Source organism: Syngnathus floridae, chromosome 3 (genome assembly GCF_059516105.1).
Source record: "Syngnathus floridae isolate MCC-2025c chromosome 3, RoL_Sflo_1.0, whole genome shotgun sequence".
In the NCBI taxonomy this organism is placed as follows: domain Eukaryota; kingdom Metazoa; phylum Chordata; class Actinopteri; order Syngnathiformes; family Syngnathidae; genus Syngnathus; species Syngnathus floridae.
The window spans coordinates 5,143,519-5,171,341 of record NC_142415.1 but is presented as its reverse complement, the minus strand read 5'-3'; the positions used below and the strand labels follow the sequence as shown (position 1 = coordinate 5,171,341).

Sequence of the window (27,823 nt, the reverse complement as noted above, 5' to 3'; positions counted from 1 at the left end):
GGAATCCAAGAAAGTTGTTGATACCTCAAACTATTTTGTTGATGTCTGCACATGGCATTTTGTCCTTGCATTCTTTTCTCATGGCATCTTGTCTGTGACTTCGTGTTTCACATAGCATTTTGTCCTTGCATTCATTTTGTTTCTCATGACATCTTGTCTGTGACTTCTTGGTTCACATAGAATCTCGTTTCTTCTCTAATGAGACAAAGCCCACACCTTCTCCCCACCGATTAGGGGCTAGTCTCACATTGTGGCTAGGGCATTCTAAATAAAAAGAGTGAAGAGTGCAAACAGATTTTTAGTGTAGTCAGATTGCTGTAAATCTGAATGCACTCCTCGCGAGAAAAAACTCAATATTCTGCCTCACTTGTTTTGTCTGCTGATCCTTTTCCTTTATACAGATATTCAGTTAGAGAATTTACCTGACAGAAATTGGGGGCTCGTCCGGGATCTCTACAAGACCAGAAGGGGTTCGGCTGACTTTGTCGACACAGGACAAGTCCTTGGCCAAGGCATATAAAGAAACCCTTTTCACGGGGCTGTCTCGATCAAGTCGGCTGGACACCGGAGTGGTTGACGAGATCATCCGAGGAAAAGAACCGGCAGACTATGAGTATGAATATTGATTAATGAATGTGCAGTGACAAGAGGTCATTTAAAACCTTGACAATTCTAGACCCTATCAAGTGCAATTAGAAACAGTTAAATTCCGCTGGGATGATGGAGTCCCCTGACTTATTCAGTTAAATTCCATGGGAGGGCGGACTCCTCTGTTTCCTAATAGAAGTACAGGTGTTCAGAGCAGTTAAATTCCGCTGAGGTATCGTGGGGCCTCCTAACTTGAAGAGTTTGTTAAAATCCACGGGAAGGCGGACTCCCCTGCTTGCCTGTGAGACGATAAGAGTGCGCGTTGTGTGTGTGTGTGTATGGTTTGACTGAGAGTGATCTCATTAGAGCTCTCCTCTATATAAACACACAGGTTTGTAAACAGTGGCCTTGTGTGGACGCAGAGGCAAGGACTCTCCGCTTCCCCCGGGAAGGTGAAAGGAGACTCACCACACATTGAACATTTAACCACTGTCCTGTGAATAAAGTTGGCTTTAGGACACTGTAGGTGCCATTTGAATTGCCAACTCCGAAATTTAGAATAAATAAACCACGGGAAAATCAAGTAGCAAACAAAAGCCGCTACCCCGACATGAATTAAAATGCAAAGATTGGAAATTGATGGGAGGGGTCGACCCCGAAAATATAAAATATCTTGATAAATGGATAACCGATTACAAATTTGATGGTCAGCTGAAATCGAATTCGTTGAATAACCTAAAGCAATCAATTGATGCTAAATGTGGCGTAAAGAAGAATAAAGACGGATATCACCTAATAGTAAAATGGGAATTGGAAGCTGAGAAGAGAAAATGTCGGCAGATGAGAGGAAAAGTGAAAGATAAGGAAGACGAAGAAAAGATAAAAAGAACTTGCTGTTGCACAGACAGGAAGATGATGAGACAGTGTCAGCGCGGGCTCGCTCGAGAACTGAAGCTGACAATGTGATGAATGACGATGAGAAAAATGATCAAATTATAAAGTCTCTGTACCCCACATTACCAAGCAGAAACCATCCTCCTGAATATAGTGATTCTGCTCATGGTATGTTTACGCGGAGCCGTGCGAAGTTGGGTCCCTCGGCTGACGAATACCCGATGATTCAAGTGGCCAATCCTATGATGATGGAGGACCCACAATTTTAGGATACAGAACATGGACCCAAGCTGATATAAAATCAGCAATTGAGGGTATAGCGTTGCCCACTGAAGATGTTGATCAATACTGTATCGACATTAGACAACTCATTGCCTCCTACAATTTGACAGGCGATGAAGTACAACAGGTTTTCATGGCAACCTTAACCAAACATTGGGCAAGCGTTAAAGGCACCTGGAATCCTTTTGATTTTCAGGGCCGTCCATTGGAATGTCACGGGGGGGCATTACAAACAAAAATTGACCAACTATTGGGCAGGATAAAAATAAAATTCGAACGTAGAGCAAATTACACAGACATTGGCCGAACCAAACAAAGAGAAGATGAGTTGTTTGAAGACTTTAGACACAGACTAGAAAGAGTGTTCAAAGCCAATAGTGGCTTGGAGCATGGAACTAATGTCTATGGGCAACAACTCAAAAATCCTCTACATGCAAATTCGAGACCAGCAATCCAAAACTGGATCACAAAACACATGATCACTTTCCCGACATCTACTTTGCCACAGTTCATTGATCATGCTATACACGCTGAAACAGTTGTCAATTCAAAAAGAGCAAAAAAGAAAGGGAAAACAGGCACCATTTTTTTTAGTTAAAGGAGAGCAGTCTTAAGTGTTCTATCAAAATAGGACCTTCGAACCACGCCTAGGGGGGCGTGGTCGTAACAAATTCCGTGGCAAAGGTAGCAGGGGTACAGTCGTGGTTATCCCAATTATGAAACAAATGGCCAGCCTGCCTCAGGTCAGTCAAAACGGTACAATGCTGAACCTTCTATTTGCTGGTCATGTGGGAAAAAAGGCCATATAGCAAAGAACTGCCCGGGTAATCATGGGGGCGAGAGTAAACCCCCCTTATGACTAACCGACGGTCAAAATACAGTTGAAACAACTGCCTTGCCAACAGCTCCCCCTGTTGACGTAGATGTGAACATTCAAGATTTGCTGATGAACAATATTGAGAAGCCCGTGATAACCCTAATGGTAAATGGGACTCCAATAACTTTTTTGTGTGACTCAGGGGCATGTGTGACCACATGTCGTGACATACCTGCAGATGTGCGAGAAAATGGTAAATCTTTTTGGGTGAGAGCAGGAAATGGCTGGCAACCCCAGTTCCCCAGTCTCGACCAGTTTGGATACGGGACCCAGAAGGGGGAAGTTGTTGCATTCTCATATTGCTGATGCCCATTGCCCTATTAATTTGCTAGGTAGAGATGCTCTCACTGCCCTTGGGCTTTTCCTTGTGCTCTTAACGATCAAATTGTTGTCAAAAGCCGACACCAGGTGCAGGTTTTTGGTCAATTTCACTGCTACTATTTTTATTCATTGGATTTGGCTGACGCAGAAGTGGTGGAATTTGGTTCCCCTCTTTTGGCCCGTGTGGCCACCCTTTTGCACTGCCCTGAACAGGCAATGGAAGCCAATAAACTACACATAACCATGTGGCATAAAGACACACCTGGTCCTGATCACGACTACGAGAACATGCTTGAAGCTGCTACACCTGCCTCTTTGACGACATCTTTCCTTCTGCACGATGGTGAAAGCCGTGCTTGTGTAGTCATAAAAACGGCTCCCCCTGCTGTTCAGAAAATGCACGTGTCTCCCACTCCGCTTCACATCTCCCTCTACAGGCCTCACACTGCAACGTGACAAAGTTTCGGATTTATGGCTGGTGATGTGCATTGGCAGCTTCTGACGGGACTCAGGTTAATCCTGACTCCTTTTATAGTCCTTCCACCAAGCTCTTTAAACAAAATATGACTCAAGACTTGTCATTTATTAGTGGAATCCACGCTGATCCTTGTGTTGAACAAACACCCTCATTTTGAGATTTTGTGTTGACATCCAATGATGAGCACATCCTTGCTGAGGTCCCAAGTCATCTTTGGTCTGCGGGTCCTTCTGACGTTGGTTTAGTGAAAGGGGCGCTTCCTGTTGTCATAAGACCTAGAACTGAATACTGCCCTTTTGTGAGGCAGTATCCTTTAAAACCTGATGCCTTACTGGGTATCGCACCTGTTATCTCTGATTTGTTAAAAGCAGGTGTCATTGTTCCTTGCCCGGATTCTCCTTGCAATACTCCAATTTTCCCTGTAAAGAAGGCACCCCCTTCTGTGGGGTGGAGAATGGTGCAAGACTTGCAGGCTGTAAACAATGCTGTTATTCAGAGAGCACCTTGTGACCCTGACCCGCATACCTTTTTGAATTCATTGACACCTGATGCGAAAATCTTTACAGTGATTGACATTGGCAATGTTTTTTTCTCTGTCCCTATTGCAGAAGAGAGTCAGTTTTGGTTTGCATTTACATATGCTGGCTTGAGGTACACCTTTACAAGGTTACCACAAGGGTATTGTGGAAGCCCAACAATTTACTCGCAGGTGATGGCAGCCAGCATGGCTAAATTTGGCCCGCCAATGGGAAGTCAAATCCTGCTCTATGTTGATGACATTTTAATAACATCTCCTGATTTTTCCTCTTGCTAGAAAGACACGCTTGCAGTGTTGCATCACTTGGCAAGTGAAGGCCACAAGGTCAGCAAGAACAAGCTTCAACTCTGCTCCACTGAAATTAAACATTTGGGCCACAATCTAAGTTCCCAAGGTCGAACTATAGTTGAGAGCAGGAAAACCTCTATTTTGCAAGCTCCTAAAACACTCACAAAGAAACAAATGTCTTTTTTGGGTCTCACAGGTTATTGTAGAAGCTTGATACTTGATTATGCCCAAATTGATGCTCCTCTGTCCAAATTGATGTATGTGGAAAACATCTCAATGTCCACTCACTTAAAATGGACTTCTGAAGCTGAGGATGCTTTTGTTTTGATCAAACAGACTTTGGTCTCCAGCTCCACTCTGGCCTTACCCAACTATGATAAGGCATTTGTCCAAACTGTTGACTGCAAAGGTCATTACATGACCTCTGTTTTGCTCCAATCACATGGCTCGAAGTTGCGACCTATTGCTTTTTATTTCTCTAAACTGGACAGTGTTGCATGTGCTCTCCCACCATGCGTGAGGGCCGTGGTGGCAGCCTCCATGGCTGTGGAGAGCAGTGCTGGTGTTGTGTTGTTTCATCCTTTGACACTGAAAGTTCCTCATGCTGTCTCGGCTCTTCTGCTACAGACTAATATGACCTTTCTGTCGCCTGCACGTCATCTTTCTTGCATGGCCACGTTGCTGTCTCAGCCGCACCTAACCGTTGAAAGATGCACGACACTCAATCCTGCCACTTTCATTCCCCTTCCTGGCGACGGTGAATTCCATGATTGTGTCGATGCTGCTCAACAGATTGCAAGGGCTCGGCCTGATTTGGGAAATACGCCTCTGCCAGATGGTCATGTGGTTTTTGTTGATGGGTCTTCTAAGAAAAATGAATTTGGTGTGACCCTTACTGGGTATGCCATTGTTACTGCTGACGAAGTTTTGGAAGCTGCTAATCTGCCATTCTATATGTCAGCGCAGACCGCTGAGCTCATTGCTTTGACTGGGGCATGCAAATTGTTTGCAAACAAATCCGTCACTATCTGGACTGATAGTCAGTATGCTTTTGCTACAGTGCACGTTTTTGCTCAGCGGTGGAGCAACCGTGGCATGGTGACTTCTACGGGGGAGCCCGTCACCCCTTCCGCATTACTAACTCAACTTTTGGACGCTGTCCAGCTACCTTTAAAGGTGGCGGTTTGCAATTGTGCTGCTCGCACTGTAAGCTCTGGTCCTGTTTGTCTTGGTAATGCTTTTGCTGACGAATCCGCCAAGGCCTCTGCAGAAGGCCTGCTCCATGTCCTCTCGTCTCTCACTGATCATGATTCGATGTCACACATCTCCCCTGATGTGTTGCTTGACATGCAGTCTCAGAGCCCCTCCCAGGAATGACTCTCTTGGGAAAAATGGGGTGCAACTAAAAACACTGATGGTCTTTTTGTGTGACCTTTGGGCAAACCTGTCTTGCCTCGTAACTTGTTCAAATGGGCTGCTATTTCGAGTCATGGGGTCACCCATGTCTCGACGGGGGGTATGGTGAAACAAGTTAAGGCTATTTATACAACATACGGGTTTGCAGCTTTTTCACAACACTTTTGCAGAGCGTGTTTGATCTGTGGTAAACATAACCCACAAGGAAACTTAAGACCTCGGAGAGGGACGTTCCCGACTCCATTGTATCCATTTCAGATAATACACATGGATTATATACAATTAAATAACTGTGAAGGGAAAGAATAGTGTTTAGTCATCGTAGATGCATTTTCTAAATGGGTAGAAACATTTCCCACCAAACATGCTGATGCACTCACAGTGGCAAAATCCTTATGCAAAGACATCATTCCAAGGTATGGTATTCCAGAAAAAGTTTACAGCGACAATGGTCCACATTTTGTAAATCAAATAGTGCATAACATTGGAAGAATGTTCCACATAAATTTAAAGAGCCATTGTTCCTACCATCCACAATCGGCTGGCCTTGTTGAGACATCCAACGCGACTATAAAAAAAGATTACGGAAATGTATGGAAGAAACCAAACGACCATGGACTCAGTGCTTAGACCTGGTCAAAATATACATAAATATTACAAGTACAACAGGGCTAACTCCCTATGAAACTGTGTTTGGAAGACCTTACAGGCTTCCTCAGTTCAAGAACACATGGGAGATCCCCGAGGAAGCCACATTAGCTGATTACATGACAAAAATGTTGGAACGTCAGAAGAATCAAACCAATAACACTGATGATGAACCCATTTCTCCACAGGAAGACCCCAAAGTGGTACCGGGAGAATGGGTTTTGATCAAGAGTATCAAGAGGAAGAATTGGCATTCACCCAAGTGGGAAGGTCCCTTTTTGGTACTACTCACGACACCTAATGCTTTGAAAATAGCCGAACGCAACACGTGGATTCATTTATCTCATTGCAAAAAGGTGATCTCCGCAGAGCCAGCCTAAGTAAGGAAGGTGAGCAAAGTCTGGTAATAGTGCCTGATCCTGGTGCCAAGATCCAGGGTTGACACGAAAGCTAGCAGAAGCCTATTCTGAGACACCAACCCGAAGCTCAGGGTGTTGACTCTGAGGAGTCTAATGACATTAGAGAGTCATTCGTAAAGTGCTTTAACCGGGCCGTAGCCTGCGCAAAGTCTACCATGTGCTTTTGGTTGTTTTTGCTGGTTTGTGTTATTGTTATACTTTTTTCGGGGGTTATTTTACTGATAGAGTACCATGAGCCTCGAACATTCTTCTCTCAACTATCAACACTGATTCTAATCAATATGGCTCATGGGGAAAAATTGCTGGACATAAACGCAACACAAAATCCCCTTTTGATCATGTTGTTTGTACTCCAGAAACCGTCCGCATTCCAACTTGCGTGCCATGGCTTTTGTCCTGGAGTTACAATAATTCATTGATGTTTACTGTGGCTACTAATACGTCTTCTTCTATTATTTTACCTTTGAAAAGTTTGAAAGGTTTTCAAAATGGTCACCCCACTACTGGGGGTGAATGGCTCGGATATTGGTGGTATTTAACTGGCCACCCGGTTAGCACCGACTGGGGCACCCTTGTTGTTAAGGTTTTCCAGGTTATCTTTATCATAGGATTATGTTGGAATGCAACAGGTAATAAATACCTTACCTTGTCCTCCTTACCACAAGGTCGTAAAACATCCCCTGAGATGTTTAGACTAGAGGACAAGGGCTTTCTATTCAGCCCACTCATACCCCCACTCTGTTTCTCTTAATAAATATCCTCTTGCAGGAAGGAGAGTTCAGACCTCCATTCGAACATCGCTGCACGCACAGCAACGAATGGACTCTCCACCTGCAGGTGTCTAAAAGGACTTACTTGTCTCCCGTGTAGTTCTTACAAAATAAGTTGGAGTGAGCAAATCTCTAACACTTGTCACCACACAAACGCGAGATTATTGGCCCTCTGGTTCCAGTGAAGAGGCTGTGTTCTTCGCTAGTCGAGTAACTTTGAGGAATCAGGGCACAAGCCTCCTTTTGACTCTTACACTCCCTGATGGTCAAATTTGTCCACCGAATGCCACCTTGTTTAACACTTTCTGTTGGGGTTTTCAACTGTGGGCTTGGTCCTCTGGAATTGATCCTCACTTTCCTATTGCTATTTGCATTAACAAAACAATGTCGATCGCGGACCATCCCGTTATAAATAATTACACCCTGTCAGCAGGAGCAAAAATCACAAGTGTGCTCCTCACTGATGTAGACAGCTATTTTTTAGCCTCCACGGGAATAAGCGGTCAAACCAACAACTGGCTTCTTATGGTTGAGCAAGCCGCAAAGATGGCTAACACCAGTTGCATTGCATGTATGGGTCCAAAACCTCTTTTTAAAATCATACCTGCAAATATAGTTCCTAGGTGTGCTGTTGTTTTATTGTTAAACTCATCCATTTCACCCACTCATGATTGTTTTAAATGGGATAAGGTTTACCCTGTTGCCTCTATGACAAAACGTAAACCCCTTTTTTCTTCCGATGTAGCTAAGGGTGATTTCACATGCATTAGATTACCTGGTACCGGTGAGAAGATCGGCGCCCTAGCTACTCCATGGTGTGGGTCCATGATTAATGTCACTGCCCCTTTTTTGCCTATTGCTCGTAGTGATATTTGGTTTTGGTGTAATAGTAACAAACTTTATGATAGGTTGCCTTTAAACAGCTTTGGAATTTGCGCCTTGGTAACCCTAAAATTAGTAGAGAATTTTCAAGATGGCGGCGCGTGCACACGCAGCGGCCACTCTCTGTCCCGTCAGTACGGTGATTTGTTCGTCTAATGTGTGTTCGTCCCACAGTCTTGTGTGTTCGTTTCGTCCGTGCTACAAGTACAGCAGGCAGGTTCTGCTTGACATCGGCAGAAGTGGGTTTTGCGGCGTTCTGGACTTTGAAGCGTCGACATTAAAGGCGCTCGGACTGCTACGTCCTGAAACGTCGCCGACCTCACCCGCTATTCCTCCCCCGGTTGGGAGCCGTCGGAAACGGTGTGCGAGGAGGCAGAAGAGGGGCAAGCGCGGAGGCGTCCGGGCCAGGCTGGCGGCCAACCCAGCGCGACCGGCAGTGCCCTCCATTCTTCTGGCGAATGTTCGATCGCTGGACAACAAATGGATTACGTTCGCCTGCTGAGGTCTACGAACCGGACGGTGCGGAACTGCTGTGTGCTCGTGTTCACGAGACCTGGTTGAGTGACAACATTCCGGACTCTGCCGTGCATCTGGAGCGGCTAGCGTGCTATCGGGCGGACCGTGCCATTGTACGAGGGGGAAAGTCGCGAGGAGGTGGAATATGCGTCTACATCCGAGAAGAAGGGTGCCGGGACTCTGTGGTGGTATGTAAGCACTGCTCGCCCCTTGTGGAGTTTGTAATCATTAAGTGCCGTCCTTTTTATCTGCCGAGGGAATTTACCGCGATTCTGCTAGTCGCGGTATACATCCCGCCTTCCAACATCGAAGGAGACAGGAACGCGGCGCTTGGTGAATTGTACCAGGCTGTCCGGTTCGGAGGCAGGTTTGAGTGTGGCCTGAGGGTGCCTCCGATGCACTTCGTGACTGCTTCGACACCACTGACTGGGACTTGTTTAAGCAGGCAGCCACCTACAACGATTGGACGGACATAGAGGAGTATACTGACTCTGTTACCTCTTACATCACGAAGTGCATCGATGATGTGACTTGCTCGAAATCCGTCGTCACTCGCGCAAACTGGAAGCCGTGGCTGACGGGGGCTGTGCTCAGACTGTTGAGGGCCAGGGACAAGGCTTTCAGAGCGGGGGATGAGGCTGGCTTGAGGACAGCGAGGGCCGACCTGTCCCGAGGCATCAAAGAAGCGAAGAAGGCGTTCTCGTGCAAGGTCTCCACCCACTTCAAGGACAGCAAGGACGCACGTAGCCTTTGGCGGGGCATTCAGACCATCACGGACTACAAGCCCGCACCGAGGAGCTGTGATGGCGACGTCCGTCTGCTGAACGATCTGAACCGCTTCTTTGCTCGCTTCGACGCCCAGAACAGCACTTGCCCGCTGAAGACCACTCCCCCCCCACACGAGCAGCCCCTGCGCCTCTCTGCCGACGGTGTGAGGAGGGCGCTTGCCGCTATTGACACCCGTAAGGCGGCAGGCCCTGACAACATCCCGGGTCGAGCGCTGAAGGACTGCGCTGGGGAGCTGTCGGGTGTCTTCACGGACATCTTTAACGTTTCCCTGCAGCAGGCCATCGTCCCCTCGTGTTTCAAGGCTGCCACCATCGTTCCTGTGCCGAAGAAACCTGCACCGTCCTGCTTCAATGACTACCGCCCTGTGGCACTGACGCCCATCATCATGAAGTGCTTTGAGCGGCTGGTCATGGAGCACATCAAGTCCGTTCTCCCCCCCACCATTGACCCTTTCCAGTTTGCGTATCGTGCCAAGCGGTCCTCTGAGGATGCCATCTGCTCTGCCCTCCACTCGGCCCTCACCCTCCCCGAGAGAAAGGACTCATATGTGAGGTTGCTGTTTGTGGACTTCAGCTCTGCTTTCAACACCATTGTGCCGCAGCGACTCATCTGCAAACTCGACGAGCTGGCCTCAGTACCTCCCTCTGCAACTGGCTACTGGACTTCCTCTGTCAGAGGCCTCAGGTGGTGCGTGTTGGCGACAAAATCTCCGCCAGCATCACGCTGAGCAGGGCTGCGTGCTCAGTCCATTGCTCTTCACCCTGCTGACGCATGACTGCACTGCGACCTACAGCGACAACCGCATAGTGAAGTTTGCTGACGACACGACTCTGGTGGGTCTCATCACGAAGGGCGACACGACTCAGTACAGGTCGGAAGTTGACCTTCTGACCACGTGGTGCAGGGACAACAACCTCCTGCTGAACGTCAATAAGACCAAGGAAATCATTCTTGACTTCCGGAAGGGTCACACAACACACCTGCCGCTGATCATCGACGGTGCTGTGGTGGAGAGGGTGAGCTGCACTAAGTTCCTGGGGGTGCACATCAGTGAGGACCTCTCCTGGTCCGCAAACACCTCGTCACTGGCAAAGAAAGCTCAGCGCCGCCTGTACTTCCTGCGGAAGCTCAGGCGTGCATGTGCTCCTCAGGCAGTCCTGTCTACATTCTACCGTGGCACCATTGAGAGCGTCCTTACCGGTTGCATCGCTGTCTGGGGTGGTAACTGCACTGAACAGAACTTGAAGGCCCTGCAGCGCATAGTGAATACGGCTGGTAAGATTATTGGTGCTTCGATCCCCTCCCTGAAGGACATTTACGCCTCCCATCTCGCCCGCAAGGCAACCTCGATTGCCAGAGATGTGAGTCACCCGGCTCACTCTTTGTTTGACCTTCTGCCCTCTGGGAAGAGGTACAGGAGCCTGCGCTCCCGCACCACCAGACTCGCCAACAGCTTCTTTCTCCAGGCTGTTAGGGCCCTGAACTCGCTACCCCCTTCTGCGTAGCGTGCGGCACTGTTGCGCTATTTTCGGGAATGTCTGCTGTACGCGCACTTGCTCCTTTTTTTTCTGCTCCTCTTATTTATTTATTTATTGTTGTGTTATTTATTCAGTATTTATTCAGCACGCTTTTGTTATACTTGTTTACTTGTTTGTCTGTTGTGAGCCATGTCTTGTCACCGTGGGATAGGGGGGAACGAAATTACGGTTTCTTTGTGTGTCTTTGGCATGTGGAGAAATCGACAATAAAGCTGACTTTGACTTTGACTTTGACTATTGTTTCCTGTTCATTTGATACCAATGTCCTCTTATGATCTAACATCTTTTGCTAAGTCCGTAGTGCCCGAATTCTGGCCGAGAACGAAGCGAAACGCCGAATGACAGGGCGCAGCTAAGCCAACTTACATAGACGCCATTGGTGTTCCTAGAGGAGTACCGGATGAGTATAAGCTGGTAAATCAGATAGCAGCTGGTTTTGAATCCGCCCTGTATTGATGGTGTACTCTTAACAAAAATGTTGACAGGATTAACTACATCCATTACAACGTGCAAAGGCTTGGAAACTGGACCGAGGCGGGTTTCAAGGCGGTCCACTCCCAACTGGCCACTACTTCCCTCATGGCTTTCCAGAATCGAACGGCCCTTGACATGCTACTCTCAAAAGAGGGTGGTGTCTGCGCCATGTTCGGTGAGCAATGTTGCACATTTATTCCAAATAATCCTGCAGCCGGCGGAAGCCTGTCCCGGGCCCTTGAGGGCCTGCGGACCTTGAACGGGAAGATGAAGGAACACAGTGGGGTGAACACAGAGGTTTGGACCGACTGGTTGAACGTGTTCGGAAAGTACCGCACCCTGGTTTCCTCTGCCCTGGTCTCCATTGCCGTTTTCTCTGCCATTTTGACCTTGTGTGGATGTTGTTGCATTCCTTGTCTCCGATCCCTAATTAACAGGCTAATTACAACTGCTATCTCTCCACCAGTTGAGACTTTTCCGTTGCTCCAAACGGATGACCTTTCGATCGACGGGTTTTTTTTCTCTAGTGACGACCCGGTCAGCAAATCTATTGTGGTAAACCTGTCCGATTTATTTCCCGACCCTGGCTTTGACAATTAAGACTCAATTTTCTCCCGGGTGTAAGTTAGTTCTTGCAAAATGTGATCTCTTCGCTGAAAATCTTTTGAAGTGACCATATGGGTGATGAGTTGGTCTCCGGGAACTTATGATAAAACAGGGGGGAATTGTTAGATAAATTGTATATATATGTTATCATGCATTCTCTAATGAGTACTTATTAATAAGATTATTGCACAGAATGCTTGCTGTTTCGCCTTGCAGACGTCCACCAGATGGATTGTGAAAAACAAGCCAAACGATGCTGTCTGGAACGTCCTGACCTTCTACACCTCTGAGAATCCAAGAAAGTTGTTGATAGCTCAAACTATTTTGTTGATGTCTGCACATGGCATTTTGTCCTTGCATTCTTTTCTCATGGCATCTTGTCTGTGACTTCTTGTTTCACATAGCATTTTGTCCTTGCATTCGTTTTGTTTCTCATGACATCTTGTCTGTGACTTCTTGGTTCACATAGAATCTCGTTTCTTCTCTAATGAGACAAAGCCCACGCCTTCTCCCCATCTATTAGGGGCTAGTCTCACATTGTGGATAGGGCATTCCAAATTAAAAGAGCGAAGAGTGCAAACAGATTTTCAGTGTAGTCAGATTGCTGTAAATCTGAATGCATTCCTCGCGAGAAAAAACTCAATATTCTGCCTCACTTGTTTTGTCTGCTGATCATTTTCTTTAATACAGATATTCAGTCAGAAAATTTACCTGACAGTAGTAGTAGTAGTTATATCGCACTTTACATTTCAGAGAAATCACAAAGTGCTAATTTAATACCACACCACCTGCTTTTTTTAAAGACACATTATTCACTCCATGTGAGGCCAACGGTATTGATGAAATAAAACACACTTTGGTTAGACCTTTTTTTGTTACAAATTGATTTTAATACATCAAATGTATAGCGATTCTTTCCATCCCAATCTTCAATCAATCTTGAATGCACGTTGCACAATTTTGCTACAAAATCAAACTTGTAACCCAACGCTACATCTTGACTCCGTCTTCCAAAAAGTAGCATCACTGACTGGCGCTGGAGAACATTTTCAAATGGGCTGACAAAAAAGCACATCTGGCTTGCTTTCACCCGGTTTCGATCCGGGGACCTTACACGTGTGAGGCGAACGTGATAACCACTACACCACAGGTGTCAAACTCAAGGCCCACGGGCCAAATACGGCCCACCACATCATTTCATGTGGCCCGCGAAGAAAAATTGTGTGTCATTATTAGAATTACAAGTTGTCTTCACTTTTAATAATATCATTTTTTAAAATATTTGACCAGTTTTTACTCGTCTGATTTGAAAACGAGTTATTTGTCAGTTTGTTTTGTAGCTTATCCTGTATATAATATGAGGTGCTCATACATTTATTTGGGTTGACAGTCATAATGGCCCTCCAAAAGAAGCTGTGACTACAATGCGGCCCGAGAAAAAAATACGTTTGACACCCCTGCACTACACCATGGAAACTGCCCTGTCTGCAACTGGAGAGCCATCTTGCAAAAAATGGCATCACGGACTGACGCCGGGCTGTTTTCACTTTCGCGTGTTAGGCGAATGTGATAACTACCCTGGAGAACTCCTTGGTATGACAGTGTCATTGTGTACCTTTACCTGCTGGGTAGCTGCCACTTCCACTGGGCACTGACACAAGGCCTTCCAACAAAGGCGCACTCCTCGTTAGTATAGTGGACAGTATCTCCGCCTGTAATGCAGAAGACCGGGGTTCGATCCCCTGATGGGGAGAGTTGTATTCTGGGAATACCTTGCGGTTTCCTTGACTTAAGTCAATGCTACTTGGCTTCTTTTAATTCTTTATAATGCTTGAACTACACACATCTTGGGGAACTATTGCACCAAGTGGACTGACATGAACGATGGCTTCAACAGAAGAGATGTCAATTAAAACAAAGGAAGAAATTCTTATCAAACTTCTTAACGGAGGTACAGTAAATCATTGCGTTAGGTTGCAAAAGATATTAGTTGTTCACAGTCAGCTTTGTATAAAATCTTGACCAACTACAAACAAGGGAAGGTTGTTAAAGGCAAGCATACGTCTAAATCAAGGCAAACATCACAGCGTCAAGACGAAAAACAGGAGATTTTTAACACTTTTCTTATTGTGTCAGTTGAAAAGATGTTTGGGGCTGGTGAAATCATTTTTGAAGATCAAGAACATTCCTTAAAGACACATATGGTCTGTTAACACTCAATCCAATTGAAAGATTTGAGTGATTCCACAATTTTTTTCTCCTCGTCTTGTTTTAAACAAGTAATCATTACTGACTACCACGTTTTTATCTTTTAGTGTTTCATAAAGCTAAACAAGCAATTTGCGATTTGAAATCACTTTATTTGAGTCATGTCTGTGATGTGCTTTATTCTGCTAAATTAACTAAAAGAGCATACTCGGAGACAGATGATTCCCTAGTTTTTGCTAGCTAATTTTCACAGGCTTGAGGCCCCGCTGCCAATTTGCTACGTGGACCAAACACCCTCTCTACAAGCTGCTGTGTGCAAGACGTCCATATTGTTAATACCAAAGTAATGAAACCATTACATTTAAAATAATGTACCTGAACAAAAGCAATAATTTCCTGAAGGAGTCCAGAATTTCCTGAGGGAGTAATCCCAAAGGATTAAGAGTCTAAATCTAAATTGATAAATGAAACAGGATACTTAAACCATTTATGCTGGGGGAAAGTAAATTATGTTTATTTACCTCACACTTCTGGACAGCAGGAATTCTTGGACACTCGGTGTGGTTGTTCTTCTCTTCCACTGTGTTGTACCCGTCCTCTGGTCCATTGTCAGCTGAGGCACCCCATGGCTGGTTGCCATAGTTCCTCTCACCTAACTGGGTAGCAGTGTTCTGTGACTGGCTAAATTGTAGTCTAATCTGCCTGTTCTGTTCTTCCACCTTTCGAACCCGTGACTCGAGGATGGCTCGTTCCAAGAACTGAGATGCTGGTGTGTCCACCAAACAAGGAAGAAGGAAAAGGGATCGACGATCTTTGGAAAGGCAAAATAAAATCAGGACTTTCTTTTGTTAACAACTTAAAGGCGCTGACACACTGCACTTGGTTTTTACGGCACAGACATAAATGTGTCCAAACAAAGTACAGGAGTTCTCTCAGTTGTCTCAGTGGTCAACAAAGAGTGTACTTAGTGTGCAAAACATTACTATTAAACATTACATATTGACCACTAACTATATGGACATTTAATGGGGTACAGTAAACTACCAAACAGCCAAGAGCATTTTAAGGCAAAGTGTCTGAAGGAGCAGAACATCTTTGGTGTGTCTTTCTCTGTTTGCTTTAGTCAATGATTAGCCATTCGTCTGTCTGTCCAGCCGTCCATCCATTCGTCCGTCCGTCTGTCCATCCATCCATCCATCCATCCATCCATCCATCCATCCATCCATCCATCCATCCATCCATCCATCCATCCATTTAGACTTTTGACAGTTTTTCCTCATAAAGTGTCTTAAGGAACTTTCACACTGCACTTGTTTTGCTTGCCATACTTGTTGCTGGTTAATAAATGAACAGGAATTTCACTCCCTTAACTTTTCCCACTTTAACCTGAAACAAGTAGCAGGTCCACAATATAGATTTGTCGTCTTTGCAATGAAAATCACTGGCTTTACTGATAGAAGGAGGAAGAGATGAGTGGCAGCAGGAATTAGGAAATGGGTTACAAAGCCATATGAGGATCTCAGGGAGTTCAGGCTTGTCTGTGAACTCCAGCTGTTCAAAGACACCATCGAGGTGTATTTCAGGCTTCTTCAAGTTCCTCAATACTTTTTAATGTAGCCTACAATGCCACCAAAGTATTTAGCACTTTTGATTCGGAAATTAGCCCATGACCATTTCTCCTTCTAGATCCCACATCTAATTTCATACGTAGATGCATTGCACCCAATTTGAAGTCTTTTTAATCTGCGTGGCAGTGTTACAGTGCTAAGGATTGGGGTCAAATCCCCGGCGCCGATGCTGCCAGGCGCGTCAACATGCTGTTCTATTGGTGTGCCACAGCACCTTATCGTTGTGTGTGTTCTGCATTGATCTGCATTGCAGGGTGGTAGAGTGTCCGCCCTGAGACTGGAAGGTTGTGGGTTCAAACCCTGGCTGGGTCATACCAAAGACTATAAAAATGGGACCCATTGCCTCCCTGCTTGGCACTCAGCATTAAGGGTTGGAATTGCGGGGTTAGATCACCAAATGATTCCCGAGCGCGGCACCGCTGCTGCTCACTGCTCCCCTCTCCCCCAGGGGATGGATCAAAATCACACGCGAGTGGGTTAAATGCAGAGGACAAATTTCACCACACCCAGATGTGAGTGTGACGATCATTGAGACTTGACATGACTATAATTACTGTACTTAGTCAAGAGAAAGGTGAGCCAAACAACTGCATCTAAGGTTGTGAGGACGACAAACCACTATTTTGTGAAAATATGTATACGTAGATCAAGCTACACAAAAAAGCAAAGGACTATGTTCCCACTGCCAGTGATATTAGAATGGAAACTCATACTCAACTGAATAGGTTCCAAAGGTGGTGAAAATTGAGCAGCTGTAAAGAAATTGAGCTGAATACAAAGGGATGTTTTTTGTTCTCATATGTTTCAGTCCTCTGATTTGTAATCCAAACCACAATTACGTTAGTCTCCAATAATCAATACCCGGAAACGTTTTGCACATACGGCTTTTCAGAGAAAATTTGTACTCACTCTCCAGGTTCTCAGATAGCAGGTAGAGTCCAGTAAGGAGCACAATGGTCGTTAAAGATGCGACTAAAATCTTCAGGCGTCCACGGCAAAGCAAGGTCATGATGGGATGGTGACTTAGAGATATGGGTGAGAGGTCAAGGGTAATGGGTGGAGGAGAAGAGCGTTTATGGTAACTCAGGTAAGGTGCATCTTTTCATCTGGGAAGGAGACTAAGAAACATCATTTTAAAATATTTTACACTCAATGACAACACATGACATTGTGTCTAACATTAATGCCGCTGTGTCAGGCCATACCCAGCTTCAGACCCAGCCTATTAAGGTCATAGAAAAAAAGCATAGAAGAGCATTTTTGGGGCGGTGGCAACAAGAAAAGTTTTCTATTCTAATTTTTTTTAACACTTACTTGGTATCAAGAAAAAACATGATTGCAACCATTAAAACTGCAATGTTTTGCAACAAAATAACAATCATAGCGTGCACAAACATCCATCCATCCATCCATCCATCCATCCATCCATCCATCCATCCATCCATCCATCCATCCATCCATCGTCTTTCGCTTATCCATGGTCGGGTCGCGGGGGCAGCAGCTTCAGGAGGGACTCCCAGACTTCCCTCTCCCCAGCCACTTCATCCAGCTCATCCCGGGGGATCCCAAGGCGTTCCCAGGCCAGCTGAGAGACATAGTTTCTCCAGCGCGTCCTGGGTCGTCCCCGGGGTCTCCTACCAGTGAGACATGCCCGGAACACCTCCCCAGGGAGGTGACCTGAAGGCATCCTGATGAGACGCCCCAGCTACCTCATCTGGCTCCTCTCAACGTGGAGGAGTAGCGACTCTACTCCGAGTCTCTCCCGGATGACCGAGCTTCTCACCCTATCTCTAAGGGAGAGCCCGGACATCCTGCGGAAAAAAACTCATTGTATCAATTGTATTGTACTCATTGTAAAACTCACTTGTATCCGGGATCTCATTCTTTCGGTCACGACCCATAGCTCGTGACCATAGGTGAGGGTCGGAGCGTAAATTGACCGGTAAATTGAAAACTTTGCCTTTTGGCTCAGCTCTCTCTTTACCGCGACGGACCGGTACAGAGTCCGCATTACTGCCGACGCTGCACCGATCCGCCTTTCGATCTTGCGCTTGCAGGAAATGGGGTCAAAAAACAAAAAATCCTGCCTAGCTACAAAAACAGATATGCTCAAACCTCATTGAATAAAGTACATAAGTAGACAATTAAATAAATAAAAGAAACATTTTAAGCATATAATTATACCTACACACCATATCAATAAAGAAGACATAACTAGACATTTTTGATAAGTGGTGATGAGAAAGGTTTTTATAACTTTATGATCTGATATATTTCTGAGCACTTGATATGCTCAAACCTCATTGAATAAAGTACATAAGTAGACAATTAAATAAATAAAAGAAACATTTTAAGCATATAATTATACCTACACACCATATCAATAAAGAAGACATAACTAGACATTTTTGATAAGTGGTGATGAGAAAGGTTTTTATAACTTTATGATCTGATATATTTCTGAGCACTTTGAAATAACAAATGACTTTTGATATATTGCCTAAATAGCTTAATGACCCTTAAGGAACTGTGTAATGCATGCCTGATGTTTTTTCTCTGAATCATGGACACGACCAGAGTCGTCTTGACCGTTCAGTACTTGATTGTATCTTATGTTTTGACTAATGCTAGACGCCAGTTTTTGATTACTACTGAACGCTCTGCACAGAGGGAAATAGTTTGCCTAACAAAGAAAAGATACGGTTGGAAGCAAGATTAAACTAAGAATAAGCAAAGACATGATGTATCAAAAGAACAGCAATAGATTAATGATGTCACAGCCAAAAGCTAACATGATTTCGTACAAAATGACAAAATTAAAAGTATCCAGCAGTACGACAGTGTATGTCCAAGATTGGAGAAGAATGTTCACAGGAAGGTCACGTGGAGATAAAACCAGCAGGTGCCAGAAGGAGCCACCCAAAGACTCGGCCAAAGATGATCGCCAAGGCCGAAAGACGGGAGGGAAGACAACAGCCCCCACCCGAGAACTCGGCCAAAGATGATCGCCAAGGCCGAAAGACGGGATGGAACACAACAGCCCCCCTCCACACACACACACACCAATAGCCCCCCACCTCCACATCGAATCGCCCATAATCAGCACCACTCCCATGCAAGCAGACTCTCCTTCGAACTTGCCCCACCCCGAAGACTCATCGCCCATCAATCCCGGCCCACAATGTGCTACTGAATATAAAACTGACCTAACAACCTTGGACTTTGCCTTTTTCTGAATGGAGACTTTCCGCTCTTGAAGGGCCCAGCGCCATATTGTACTTTCCTGAAAACAGAGCTTTTTGAACAAGAATTGTGATTGAACTCAACCAATCTGTGTAAGTCTAATTTTTGCTTCAGTGTCTTTGCATTTTCCTAAATCTGAAGAAATCAAACGAGCACGCAGTGAGTAAATTGGATAACAGGTGATTGGCAAAGGCTTTTGCCGTGAGGCGCAGATAACGCGCTCCCTAAATTGTGGACAGAATCCAGCACGCTCCATCCTCCCCTCACTCGTGAACAAGACCCCAAGATACTTAAAGTCCTCCACTTGGAGTAGGATCTCATCCCCGATCCGGAGAGGGCATTCCACCCTTTTTCGATCGAGGACCATGGACTCGGATTTGTAGGTGCTGACCCTCATTCCGACCGCTTCACACTCGGCTGTGAACCGCTCCAGTGAGAACTGGAGATCACGGCCTGACTAAGCCAACAGCACCACGTCGTCTGCAAAAAGCAGAGACACAATGCTGAGGTCCCCAAACCGGACCCCCTCAACGCCTTGGCTACGCCTAAAAATTCTGTCCATAAAAATTATGAACAGAATCGGTGACAAAGGGCAGCCTTGGCGGAGTCCAACCCTCACTGGGAACGAATCCGACTTACTGCCGGAAATGCGGACCAAACATTGGCATCGGTGATACAGGGACCGAACAGCCCTTATCAGTTGGCTCGGCACCCCATACTCCCGAAGCACCCTCCAGAGAACCTCCCAAGGGACACGGTCGAACGCCTTCTCCAAGTCAACAAAACACGTGGACTGATTGGGCGAACTCCCATGCACCCTCGAGGATCCTGCTGAGGGTGTAGAACTGGTCCACTATTCCACGGACAGGACGAAAGCCACACTGCTCCTCCTGAATCCGAGGTTTGACCTCCCGACGGACCCTCCTCTCCAGCACCCCTGAATAGACCTTACCAGGGAGGCTGAGGAGTGCAATTACCCTGTAATTGGAACACAACCTCCGGTCCCCCTTCTTAAAGAGGGGAACCACCACCCCAGTCTGCCAATCCAGAGGTACTGTCCCCGATGTCCACGGAATGTTGTAGAGGCGTGTCAGCCATGACAACCCCACAACATCCAGAGCCCTTAAGAACTCCAGGCGGATCTCATCCAACACCGGGGCCTTGCCACCGAGGAGTTTTTTAACTACCTCAGTGACTTCGACCCCAGAGATTGGAGAGTCCTCCTCAGAGTCCCCAGGCCCTGCTTCCACAATGGAATGCGTGTAGGTGGAATTGAGGAGGTCTTCGAAGTATTCTCCCCACCGACTCATGACGTCCCGAGCCGAGGTCAATAGCACGCCATCCCCACTGTAAACAGAGTTGACGTTGCACTGCTTCCCCCTCCTGAGACGCCGGATGGTGGACCAGAATTTCCTCGAAGCCGTCCAGAAGTCATTCTCCACCAAACTCCTCCCACGCCCGGGTTTTTGCCTCGGCAACCACCGAAGCCGTGTTCCGCTTGGCCATCCGGTACCTGTCAGCTGCCTCCGGAGTCCCGCAGGCCAAAACGGCCCGATAGGACTCCTTCTTCAGCTTGACGGCATCCCTTACCACCGGTGTCCACCAGCGGGTTCGGGAATTGCCGCCACGACAGGCAGCAACGACCTTACGGCCACAGCTCCGGTCGGCCGCCTCAACAATGGAGGCGCGGAACATGGTCCACTCGGACTCAATGTCCCCCGCCTCCCCCGGGACGTGGGAAAAGCTCTGCCGGAGGTGGGATTTGAAGCTCTTCCTGATAGGGGATTCTGTCAGACTTTCCCAGCAGACCCTCACAGAGCGTTTGGGTCTGCCAGGTCGGACCGGCATCTTCCCCCACCATCGGAGCCAACCCACCACCAGGTGGTGATCAGTTGACAGCTCCGGCCCTCTCTTCGCCTGTATGTCCAAAACATGCGGCCGCAAATCCAATGACGCAACTACAAAGTCGATCATTGAACTGCGGCCTAGGGTGTCCTGGTGCCAAGTGCACACATGGATACCCTTATGTTTGAACATGGTGTTCATTATAGAAAATCCATGAAGACCACAGAAGTCCAATAGTAGAACACCGCTCGGGTTCAGATCGGGGTGGCCGTTCCTCCCAATCACGCCCTTCCAGGTCTCACTGTCATTACCCACGTGAGCATTGAAGTCACCCAGTAGAACGATGGAGTCCCCAGAAGGAGCGCTCTCCAGCACTTCCTCCAGGGACCACAAGAAGGGTGGGTACTCTGAGCTGCCGTTTGGTGCATAGACACAAACAACAGTCAGGACCCGTCCCCCCACCCGAAGGCGGAGGGAGGCTACCCTCTCATTCACTGGGGTAAACCCACGATGTGCAGGCGCCCAGCCGGGGGGCAATAAGTATGCCCACACCTGCTCGACGCCTCTCACCGTGGGCAACTCCAGAGTGGAAGAGAGTCCAGCCCCTCTCGAGAGGGCTTGTACCGGAACCCAAACTGTGCGTGGAGGCAAGTCCGACTATGTCTAGTCGGAACTTTTCTGCCTCGCACACCAGCTCGGGCTCCTTTCCAGCCAGAGAGGTGACATTCCATGTCCCAATAGCCAGCTTCTGCAGCTGGGGATCAGACCGCCAAGGTCCCTGCCTTTGGCCACCGCCCAGCTTACACTGCACCCGACCCCTTTTGCTCCTCCCACAGGTGGTGAGCCCATGGGAAGCGGGACCCACGTTTCCTTTTCAGGCTGTGCCCGGCCGGGCCCCATGGGTGAAGGCTCGGCCACCAGACGCTCGCCTTCGAGCCCCGCCTCCAGGCCTGGCACCAGAGGGGGGCCCGGTGACCCGCGCCCGGGCAAGGGAAAATGTAATCCATTTATTTTATTCATCATAAGGGGCTTGTGAGCCGTGCTTTGTCTGACCCCTCACCTAGGACCCGTTTGCCATGGGTGACCCCACCAGGGGCATGAAATCCCAGACAACATGGCTCCTAGGATCACAGGGGCACGCAAACTCCTCCACCACGATAAGGTGACGACTCAAAAACACTTGTGAAGCATTAGCCGGTCAGTGAGATACAAGCTTAAGAGGGAGAAGTTTACAACAAAGTGCACAGCACTTAGTCAACTTTGTGCTTTATGCAAACCATTACATTTGTGCTTCATGCTAACCATTTTTTTCTTTTCTTTTTTTATACCATTTTATATGTGTTAATTGAAATAAAATCAAACTTCTCAAAATTTAGTAATTTTCCATTCCACATCCTTAAATATCAGTAGTGTTAAATTGTGGGCTAATTTGGACAGCTGAAACTGATGAACCCTTCATATTTACTGCATCACATTATACAATTTGAATGAAATTCGTTTTATTGTAGAAACAAAACTTTAAGCTTTAATTTTAGGTTTTTACATTTTCTACCAAACATTTTGTGAAATTTTGGGAGCAAGGATGCAATTTCAATCAATCTTACTTACAGGTGTTTAATGATTTGCTTCCCCCCAATTAGGAAATGAATGTATTTTAATCTTAAAAGGAGATCCCATTTCATGGCAATGAAGAGATGAGAAGGAATTAATCTCAAACCAACTCATCTAACCCTAACCCTAACCCTAACCCTAACCCTCATCACACTAACCCTTACAGCTCTTGTAGTTCTGGAATTTTTTTGCTCTATTTTTTACTATGTTGTGCTGTTTTACATCAGATCGTTTGATGTGCGAAAAAATGGTTCGATATAAAGAGAAATTGTTCTCATGCCAGACATCCCAAAAATGTTATGATAAAATCAAATGCGTGTCGACCTTTTTCAGAGGTGTCAAAGTTTAATGTCAAAAACAAGTCACAATAAATTGTTAGCCACAATATACGTAGAATAGAATCAAAAAGTGTAAAGAAGAGTGGTGAATCGAAAGATTAACCATGAGTAAAAGTTAGTGTACTTTTTGAAACATGCAAACAAAACTTAATAGAATGAGGAACTCAAGAGTTAGGTTTAGAAGTTGACACCGATTAATGCTAATAAATCCAGCAAGGATTTAAAGATAAAGGACGAGAAATGTAGTTGGAGACTTTAATCCTTCCCATTCCCTTTTGTTTTTTTAGAGCTACACTGATATTCCTGAGTTCTAATTGTAGCTGAGAAAACAAAAGATTCTCAGCTGATTTATCTTTAGATCGCGGAGAAAAGCCATAGACTGAAAACAGTAGAAAGTAATCCAATCATTTAAATGTTTTTGTAGGCTATGACAACCTGAACAGAAGACACAAAGGCTGTGTCTCGTCTCTACTTTTTAGTTTGTATTTTTGGCCAATATCAGTATTGCTGTAGACGTCATGGGTGTTTTCGGGGTTTGGTCAGGTACTGTTTGCAATCCTGAACTCATCACATTGGATTTTATTTTAACACAACTGTATTTAAATCTTGCACTAGTTTGCAGGCTGCTGACACCGTCTTGTGCCACGGAGAGGCTGAAGGGTTCATTCCTTCCCTATGCTGTGAGACTTTTAAACTCGTCGCAGGGGTCTGTCTGTCTGTCTGTCTGTCTGTCTGTCTGTCTGTCTGTCTGTCTGTCTGTCTGTCTGTCTGTCTGTCTATCTATCTATCTATCTATCTATCTATCTATCTATCTATCTATCTATCTATCTATCTATCTAGTATGCACACACTTGCCTACCGTCAAGCTGTGGTTGCAAAATCACACTAAATGTTGAACACAAAAACTGCCAGGAATAGTGGTAAACCATGAATAATTTATGTCACCTCAACAGGGGGTTGTAAATATATATGTATGGATGGCAAAAAATCTTGACAAAGCATTTAAAATGAGGATTATATAGCATTTACACCAGGGGTTTTCAACTGGTTTTGTCCAAGGGACTGCCATTATAATCAAGATGCAACCGATATTTTGCAACGAAGGAGGATAAACCTATACAGGCTATTTATTTGCATCTGTATGTTTATTTTGGGAATCTCAGCTACATTTGACATAATTTGGATGGGTAAATAATTCACAAAATTAGCTGGAAAATAAATCAAGTCTAAATAATGAATCAATTTTATTTTTGAAAATGTTACAATTATTTTCCATTTCCATTTTTGCAGCAAGCCTGCAATACCGCCATCGACCACTGGAGAGCCGCGGACCACCGGTTGACAATTCCTGATCTAAACCATAAATCTAACACAACCATGTACTCAAGCTACAGGTTCATTTGTTACATTATTCAACCAAACAAACCACCTTTACGTATAGCTCATCAATAGCTAACATACTACTTGTCCTTTGCTGAATAAAACTCAAGCACAAATTGATTTGACATCACACGTAGACAAATTGAGAGTGGGGCGGGCGACCATTAATCGCAAACTATTAGTATTGGGTCTTGGCCGCCCCTAATCCCTGCACATAGTGGCGGTTCACAGATCGTCTATTCTGCTCTCAGACAGGTATTTAAAGAGAACCCTGTTTACAAGTGAAAAGGTGTTTGAACCCAAAACCTTGCTGCTGAAAAGCAACCTTGTAAACGTTGATTTAGTGCTTTTTTGTGCTCTCAGGAGTTTTGGATTGTTCATCAGGTCAAATGGCGACTCATCTTTGCACAGATTAGAGTACAACAGATGTTCAGCTACACATTCAAAGCTGTCTGTTTTGTCTGTACTTCAGCTATACATTCAAAGCTGTCTGTTTTCTCTAAACACAAAGCATTGTTAAACATCAGAATCCGTACAATTACCTGTAAGACCTGTTTAAATATGACCATTTCCTAGAGATGGAGATTTTGAGAAACCAACTTTTTATGCTGTCTGCAAGCCCTCTCATGTCTATTGTATTGTATAAAATACAGTCAACTTGAACTACAGCAACAATCTCAACCTATTTCTCTTATCATTCACAGTAAAAAAAACAACAACAACACTTTCAACACGCGATGATTCTTCAGCTATGCTGCCCGCAGTGAGGTTTAGTTGCAGAACATATTAAAAGCTGACTTTACCTGAATGGTAAATACTGTATCGTCATTACACGGAAGACTACTGTAATGTCCAAATAGGGGATTTTTATGTCAATCAGAATAGTAAGGAAAAAAAATCATAATCAAATCATAGACAGTGCAACCAGGTTGCAAATGCAAGAGGTAACCTTTGTCCTTACCTGTATATTTCCTCTCCAAAACTTGGCATACCTGCAACATGAATTGAGCTGCTGAGACAGAATTGAATGATCTGCTCCTGCTATTGCACATTTCCAGTTATCCACAGGCTCGGATTCAAACAATAAACTCCATGGGTCTTTTAGTTTGTTCTCTGAAGATGTTTGTCCCACTTCTTCAACTTAGATCGCTGCCTCATGCTCTCATATCCTTTCCTCTCCAACACTCCTCCCACTCCTTTACTTCATGCACAAACACGCTATAAATTGCCTCCACCTCCAAGGGGAGGACTCTGATTTCAGCCCCCTCTGCTCCCTCTTGTTTCTCTTTCAGTTCCTCTGACAAATGGGAAGAGATTGGTGGAAAAAGAGAAACAACAGGGAGAAAGGAGTGGTGTCACCTTGCATATTGTCAGCAACACAAGACGTGTACTTTGTGAGATTATTTTACAGCTGTGGTATGCAGCGTCCTTGAGAAATGAAAGCAAATGCATTTTTTTTGTAGGTGTCTATAATCTTTTACTTTACAGAATTCGCAAAGCCTTGTTCAGTCTCACACGGAGGAAAAAGAAGAAATGTAGCACTTAACACAAGTTAAAATGTTATGGTAATGCTCTGTCAAGTGTTTAAAATGTCGCTGTGGAGATGCCACATTAAGGTCTTGATGGGGAGAGGAAGCAATGTTGTAAAGCAGGGGTGTCAAACTCATTTTTGTCGCGGGCTGCATTGTAGTCCTAGTTTCCTTTGGAAGGCTATTATGACTGTCAAGCCAAACAAATGTATGAACTATATTATATATAGTGTAAAATACAAAACAAACTGACATATAACTCATTTTCAAAACACATTAGAAAATGTAAAAACAATTACAACTGCTCAAATATTTTAAAAAGATGATTTTTAAAGGTGAAGACAATTTCAATTTTAGGAATGACACATGAATTTGATGAACAATTTGTCTTTGCGGGCCACACAAAATGAGGTGGTGGGCCACATCTGGCCCCCGGGCCTTGAGTTTGACATGTTATAAAATCTGGTCAATATCTGGTGTCCCCATTTTTGTGTCTAGTCTTGTATTTGCCAAAATAATCCCCCACTCTTCCTTTAATGCATGGTGCCGTGTTGGAGCGGGTGACGTCATGTCTTTGACAGTCGTCCCTTTCACCCACCACCTGCTAATGTCCAGATTGCTTGTCCATGGAAGGAAATCTTTTCTTTTTTACTAAGTGACTTTAACAAGCCATTATGTGAGGAAACAAGTCCACTGCTTCCCAGACAGACACAGAGGAAGCTCGTCGCCGCTGATGCCGCAGAATATGCTGCTTCTTTGGCACCAAAATCCACACGGGCTCAGCAGTCGACAACACCTACTAATTCTATCAAATTTGGGTTTTCTCCAAAATTTGTATCGTCAATATTGACCACAGGTTTGTCAATCTTTCATTGAAAGGCTGTCGCATGAAAAAGAGCTATTGGAAGAAGGTCTGTCAATCTGTCATTGTCACGATTGTAGATGCCCCGTTCAACAAGCACTTGGATTTCTTTATTATTTATCCTTTGGACATCCATTCAACATGGACTCTGATTTATTCATTTAGTATTTATTCCTTGGCTGTTGAACATGAAATCATCACTCTGATTTGTTTATTACGCATGCAGGGGTGATTATGAGCCACGCCTGTTAGTGATATAGACCCTCGCAAGGGTCGCAGATGCGCTGGAGCCTTTCCAAGCTACCTTCGGTAGTAGGCTGGGGACAACCTGAACTGGTTACCAGCCAATCGCAGAGCACACACTGACAACCAACAATTCACACCCATATTCACAACTACGGATAATTTAGAGTGGTCAATCGGCCTACCAAACTTATCTTTGGAATGTGGGAGAAAACCGGAGTACCCGGAGGACACCCATGCAGGCACAGGGAGAACATGCAAACTCCACACAGGAAGGTCAGAACTGGAATTGAACCCTGCACCTCTGAACTGTGAGGCGACATGCTAACTTGCGTCACCATGCCACCCGTTATATCATCATATTTTTATTTTTTAATCATTTGTAATTTTTTATTTTTTCTGGTCCCTTGTATTAACCTGCAAAAACACTTCTCAAATTGAGAAGGTGGCTCATCTGATTAAGTGATTAGTAAAACCGCTCCACAAAGAAAACATTATTTTGAGCCTTGCCATTTAGTACATAACATAACATAACATAACATAACAAAGACGAGACACCAAAGGAATCAAACGTGAAACGCATACAGCAACTTATATGCAGAAATGGTTATT

At 45.3% G+C, this 27,823-nt stretch overlaps 1 protein-coding gene across 1 annotated transcript in view; it reads right to left on the bottom strand.

Annotated features, from left to right (window-relative positions):
• The window catches only part of LOC148400135 (xylosyl- and glucuronyltransferase LARGE2s-like), a 67,981-nt gene extending 42,222 nt beyond the window's left edge, over positions 1-25,759 (bottom strand). The window contains 3 exon segments of the mRNA XM_088371022.1: positions 15,054-15,343; positions 17,070-17,971; positions 25,539-25,759. Of these exon segments, the coding sequence (XP_088227148.1) occupies positions 15,054-15,343; positions 17,070-17,169 (390 nt within the window). The 5' untranslated portion in view covers positions 17,170-17,971; positions 25,539-25,759.
• Positions 25,760-27,823: the final 2,064 nt, after the last annotated feature.